Raw genomic sequence first — 6857 nt, forward strand, 5'->3', positions numbered from 1 at the left:
TTCTGTCTCTGCACATGTTTGTCGATTTATTGAGGAGTCTCTCCCTGCTCCCTCTCCAGACTGAACAGCACATATCGTCAGCTGGTGAAGGACAACGATTCTCTCCAGGTGGACCACAAGACCACCAAGAGCCAGCTGAACAGTGCCAAGCTGGAGCAGACCAGGCTGGAAGCCGAGTTCTCCAAACTGAAGGAGCAGTACCAGCAGCTGGACATCACCTCCACCAAGCTCACCAACCAGTGTGAGGTGAGGATACGCCACACTTGTTCGGCTCGTTCTCTTCTCTTCTCTTCTCTTCTCTTCTCTTCTCTTCTCTTCTCTTCTCTTCTCTTCTCTTCTCTTCTCTTCTCTTCTGTCTTCACTCTACCTTTCTTGTATACTGTCTGATCTCTCCTCTCCTTTATCAGCCAGCATCCATGTATTTTGCTCTGCATGCTTGTAAAGAATCGGGCTTCTCTAAAAGTTCTATTTTGGGTGACCCATCTCCATATGTGTGTTAGGGCTATCGGTATTGAATCAATATTAATTTGAAGGAAACGATATCGATTCATCAATCCCAATATTGATCTTTTAACGTGATGCCCTTTTCCATGGATGCTTGAAGCTTTAACCCCGAACCAAACCCTCGCGTGGTTTGGTTCTTAGCACAACGAGAACTCATAAACATCTGTAAACATGAATGCTTTTAATAATGCATCAGGTTAGAGGGTTCCTTGTACAAATTACAACATTAGTTCTTTGATAATCTCTTTCACATCCAAGCAAAATTTGTATTGTAGCTGAAATATTGATATCGAATCAGAAGTAGAATTGAATCAGGACCTTGTGTATCGGAATCATATCGAATTGGGAAATCAGTGGCGATAGTGTGTGTCAATTCTTGAACCAGCTGTCTTTTGGATGTGAGCATTGTGTATGTGTTAGTCACTCTGGACCTGTTGTTGAGGCAACTGTCGATCTCTTCAACATTGTCTGTGTGTGTGTGTGTGTGTGTGTGTGTGTGTGCGCCCCAGCTGTTGAGCCAGCTGAAAGGGAACCTGGAGGAGGAGAACCGTCACCTGTTGGACCAGATCCAGACCCTGATGCTGCAGAACCGCACCCTGCTGGAGCAGACCATGGAGAGCAAGGACCTGTTCCACGTAGAGCAGAGACAATACATGTAACTGCACCACCTTACGTCACCCTCTTTACACGTGTCTCATGTGTGCTTTGTTTCTACATAATAGCTGGATTACATTTACACTGGACTTAAAAATGTGTGAAATCTAATTTCTCTTTCCTTCACAATTACCACACTCATCACTTCGTCTAGTATGGGCCATAATCACCATCTCTTCCTAGTTCCCCATACACAAGTATGCGGCCAAATTCAACCTGATGTTTGGGTGATATGATCTTCAATGAATTTTGAGTGTACTATTTCCACGTGGATTGTACGTGTTTTCGCTCTTACATAGAGCTGACTGTCTTACTGACTCTCCTCCCGTCCCTTCAGAGACAAACTGAATGAGCTGAGGAGACAGAAGGAGAAGCTGGAGGAGAAGATCATGGACCAGTACAAGTTCTACGACCCCTCACCTCCACGCAGGTAAACAAGAGACTTCATCTTAGTTTCCTTATGTGGACACAGGCACGCCAGTGCAACATCATTCTATCTGGTAGAAGAAGCAGCAGGCAATGTGTCCAAATAGGGAGTTATTTTTGTGTGTTTACACCTCAGTGTAAAATGACGCAGACATGATTTCATTAGCTACTCCATAACAGTCTAAACACGGGTCTGTGGTGTTAAGAATAGTGTTGACTTGTTGACTAGAGTCTGGCTGTGGATGGGCAGAAAACACTCTGACTGCAGCCCTCAGGATGGGTTGTATCAAATATCGGTGGTCTGAGGTTTATATGACAGCATTTTGATTTCGAGATCAGACAGTTACCAAACCAGCGTTTGAGAAAGAACACATTTTAAGCCTCTAAAAACGCCTAGTCTAGTCCAGTCAGTGGTCCCCAACCACCGGGCCGCGGACCGGTACCGGGCCGCAACGCATTTGGTACCGGGCCGCGAGCCCGGGCAACTTTTTTTTTTTTTTTACAATATAATATAATATTATAGGCTGTGTGTGGTAGTTAAAACATAGTTTCAAGTTGACGTTTATTTATGTTTGTAGTTTAAACAAAAACATAAATACTGTAGGCTAGGCTACATACAGTACAACACAAAAGGCTGTTATTTAGCCTTTGTCGCCACCTGGTGAGTAAATATATATGTAACTAAAACCATTAAAATTGACAACCGGTCCGTGACTTTTTTTCCCATGTATCTACCGGTCCTTGGCGCAAAAAATGTTGGGAACCCCTGGTCTAGTCAATGTATGTGGGATTGCATTCAAGTTTTTTGCATTCACGTCTCACAAGTTTTCTTTTGATTTCTTGTTCCTACTGCTTTCTCTCCCTCTCGCAAACTCTGACTCTCTCCCTCCTCCCTCCTCCTCCGTAGGCGTGGGAACTGGATCACTCTGAAGATGAGGAAGCTGATCAAGCCCAAGAGCCGCGAGCGGATGCGTTCTCTGACGCTGACGCCGTCTCGCTCGGAGTGCGGCGATGGCTTCCTGTTCCCCCCCGACAGCCAGGACAGCTCCTCCATCGGCTCGGGCTCCAACTCGCTGGACGACACACTCACACACAAGAGCAGGAGCAGCAGTGAGTGCATATTAGCAACACGCACACACACACACACCACGCAGGCATGCACGCGCACACGCACACACATGCACACACTTACTTACGTACGTACACACACACACGCGCGCACATGCAGACGCACACGCATGATTCAAGATCGATGATCAATGATTTTGTCCAGAATTCCATCTACTATCTGTACTGTATAGGTAAAGATATGACAGCGAAACTATGATCAAAACAGTTCTTCTAATTCTCTAATTGTGTTCACTTCTTGTAAGTGAAATAATGCTGAAGTTGAACAATTCATCAGTTTGCTGGGGACCCCCTGGAAGGTTCTCACGCACCCCTGTTGGTCCCTGGACCCCACATTGAGAAACACTGCACTCATTCATACACATGCCGACGCAAACGCAGAATTATACACTTTCTTTGACAGACACATGATCACACACTCACCTTACATGCACGCTGTCGCGCACACACACACACGCACACACACACACACACACACACACACATACAGGTTTGTACGACTGTGTACTGGCTTCGTGGTTGGAGGGGTCTTTCCTCCCCTAACTGCTTCTCTGCTATCTTTATCTCTCTCTCTCTCTCTCTCTCTCTGTGGAAAGGGAGGAGAGGGCAGCAGGCCCATGCCCAAGGGCAGGGGTCCACCAATGGTATGCAGGCCCATGCCCAAGGGCAAGGGTCCACCAATGGTATGCCGCGGACTGGGGGTGGGGTGGGCGGGGCTTGTGACCCGACTCTCCTGTCACTCGGGGCATGTTGTCGTCGTGAGTCCATTCATGTCTGTGTCCATCAGCTGTCCTCCAGGTTACGCTGGAGCTGCACGGAGCCGCACCACGAGGTTGACTCTCGACTCCTGGACCTGCCACCCAAAAAGTGCTTTGATTTATTTCCTATGTTTGAAACCACATGGGGAGCGCTTGATTTCTCTTACCTCACGTTAAGTGATGACCAGAGAGATGGAAAAACCTCTCAAATTAGTCCAGCCTAGACCTACATACTGGTACTCAGGCTGTTCTCAAAAGTCAGTTTGATAGCAATTTATTCAGTGCTTCAGATAGGTAGGTTTCATTATACACAGTAAGGACAGGAGACATTTATTTATATTCAATTATCACTCCTTTGACACCATGTTCCACCACATTTGTATATGCCATAACAGTCTCTTCTCATCTCTTTGGTGATGGTACATTTTGAGAGATTTCAAGTTGAATCAAGCGCACCTCAGGTTGATCAATTATTGGAAAACATTTTCAGGTCGACCTTTTGGCGTTCACCTCAGCAGGACCAGAACAAAGCCCGTTAGCTTCGTGTCCGTCATGTCAACCTGCTGATCTGTGCAGCTCCACCGTAAAGAACAAGGACAACCGCCCGCTAACATAGCATCAAACCTATTAAAAGGTGCAATGCATTGTGGGTCACCCTGCTATGCCCGGTCAATGCGTGACTTAAAAAAAAACATGGTTGTCTGGTTTTGGTTATGCAGGAAGATAAAGAATGAAACAATACAGGGGTTAGCATTTTTATTCCGTTTTAATAATTGTACTTGGGCTCATAGGCTCAAGACTTAAAATAAACAAGTCATGTTTTTTTTAGAGTAAGATATTGAGTAAGATCAGGACAATATGGATGGAATAAATCTAGAAAAAATAAAAAACAGCAATGACCGTTTCCATTCATAATTATCTTCAATAAGTCGACCATCTGTAGAGTATAGTAGTATACTGTAGTATACTGGCTACACTCCACCGATGCCAACTCGCCCACCTGTGGGGAAAAAGGCGATTATACTTAATTCATAAAATAAGCTTGTCAACTAAAGAGCATTTTGACCTGCAGCCAAATTCAGACTCAAGGCAAGTCAACATAAGCTTTAAGGGCATTGATGGAAGAGGAGCAGATGTTGCTTAAGCACACATTAACAAATACATAAATAGATCAAATGATGCATCACAAAACAAACCTTAAAGGGGTACAAGAGAGAGACGAGAGTGCCATAATCACACAATAAAATATGTTATAATAAATTAATACATTAATTACATACTAAATTCAAGGCATGCACAGAACAGAGTAAATATAATACAGTTAGTAAGTAGCTTACACACCGGGAGCATTTTGTACGTGCGATTAATTCCCATGTCAATAATATTTTCCGAACCTATATCAGTCGATGCAACCGTGCATAGAGACAGTCGGCATGTGTGGGAACGCCCACAAAATGTTATACGGCTGGTATAACATTTAACAACACCCCGATATATCTCAATGGGCTCACTCACCAAAGGAAGGTGCTGCGGCCTGCGGGTCTAAACTACAGGTTTGGGGATTCTAGAGCAGAACACAAGACGTCTGCTCAGATGTGCGTTTACTGCGGTGGTTGAATCCCTGATCGTGTCTGCCTGGGCTGGGCTAGCAGCTAGATTCTAACATTGCTGAATGGATAGAACGGGGGATTTACCCCACCCTGACCACGCCCCCAGCCAGACTGAGCCAGCTAACCCAGCATCTATGACGAGACATCGCCTCAACTCATACCCACGCCGACGTTTCGCTGAGCGTCATTGCAGCGTTTTTCCGAAATTTGCTTCCGACGTGTACACACCTGTTGCTGCTGTGATTGACAGATGGGTCAAAATTCGCATCGCAATTCCGTTCCGTATATTTGCATCGCTCTCGGTGTGTAACAGTCTTTATTGTCTTACCTGTGCTATGGAAACACTGGTCCACCCTGCTGCTGTTAACCTGCCCTGTTCCCACCTTTTCACTCTCCTGATTGCACCCTTTAATATTCTTCACCTGCTCTGTTTTGTGTACATGTGTTTTCTCATGATGACCTTTGACACATAGGTGCGTTTGCCTTTGAGTGTGTGCAGAAAGAATGTCAGTCAGATTTGCTGGGAAGGATGTGTGTGTGTGTATTTGAAATATATGTTTCTGTATTTGCATAATATCTCACTGTATATAAATGTACACCTTCAAAAGGATCATTCAGGTCTTATTTGTCATGAAGTGGGGGTCATTTCAGTCCAAGTTCAAGTATTTCAGTTACTGGGAAATTGGAAATGTGAATTGTTAGCATTTAAAAAATAATAATACTAGCACAAGTCTATGGGGCTAGCACTAGCCACTAGCCTAAGAGCAATTTCTCTGGAAAGAGTGTTGACGTTTTCTATAGAAATGGGTTTCAGACCCATTCACTTGCACCAGCATTGCTTATCTGTTTCTAATCAACACTTCTGCTTCCATTATTTCAGTAACAAACCAAAGTGCGTTTGGACGTTGTTTGGACTAAAATGACTTCCTGTTGACAATCAACTGGATGGTCTTTGTAGTCACATGATAAGTCTTTGTAGTCACATGATAAGTCATGCACTGTATTGGTTGGTCGTCGTTTCGTCTGTTGAATGTTTGTCAGTTTTTGTCCATTCGAGTGTCCAGAGGTTCAGCCGTCTCTGCAACTGCCCCCCTGGCTCTCTAGATACCTTAACCACATCCCTCTGTTCTACCCTCCTTTTCTTTTGTTTTCTCCTCCTCCACCTCCCTCGGGCTTGTTCTGTCGCTCTCTCCCCTTGTCTGTCCCCCTCTGTCCCTCTCTGTCCCCCTCTGTCTGTCTCTGTCCCTCTGGCTGTCTCTGTCTGTCTCTGTCCCTCTCTGTCTGTCTCTGTCTCTGTCTGTCTCCTGTCCCTCTCTGTCTGTCTCTGTCCCTCTCTGTCTGTCTCTGTCCCTCTCTGTCTGTCTCTGTCCCTCTCTTTCTGTCTCCTGTCCCTCTCTGTCTGTCTCTGTCCCTCTCTGTCTGCCTCTGTCTGTCTCTGTCCCTCTCTGTGTGTCTCTGGCTGCGCTCCTCTGACAGCTCTGAAAAGGTTACCTTTCATGAGGAACAGATCCAAGGACAAAGACAAGGACAAGGCCGTCTACCGACGCTCCATGTGTAAGACCTCCGTTAGCCGCCAAGCTAGCTCCCAAGCTAGCTATCTCCCCCCCAACCCTAACCCTAACCCTAACCCTAACCTTTCCCCCCATTGCTGCACTAGGAGAAAGAAAGAAGGAGTGGTCATTGATGTCATCAGACTTGCATTGTGGACATGTGACCAGAGCAATAGAGAGCCAAAGTGGAACGTCACTTCCTGCTTCAGCACTGTACCAGAGATTTT

General features: G+C 45.5%; 1 protein-coding gene across 1 annotated transcript in view; it reads left to right on the forward strand.

Annotated features, from left to right (window-relative positions):
- ccdc88ab (coiled-coil domain containing 88Ab) overlaps positions 1-6857 on the forward strand; it is a gene marked incomplete at both ends in the record, with an annotated part of 94219 nt that overhangs the window by 80020 nt on the left and 7342 nt on the right. Inside the window, 6 exons of the mRNA XM_083658022.1 lie at positions 60-246; positions 1014-1159; positions 1496-1588; positions 2492-2694; positions 3309-3356; positions 6557-6634. Coding sequence (XP_083514148.1) covers positions 60-246; positions 1014-1159; positions 1496-1588; positions 2492-2694; positions 3309-3356; positions 6557-6634 — 755 coding nt within the window. The remainder of the gene's footprint in view (positions 1-59; positions 247-1013; positions 1160-1495; positions 1589-2491; positions 2695-3308; positions 3357-6556; positions 6635-6857) is intronic.

Source organism: Poromitra crassiceps, assembly GCF_964638095.1.
Source record: "Poromitra crassiceps genome assembly, chromosome: 22".
Taxonomy (NCBI): domain Eukaryota; kingdom Metazoa; phylum Chordata; class Actinopteri; order Beryciformes; family Melamphaidae; genus Poromitra; species Poromitra crassiceps.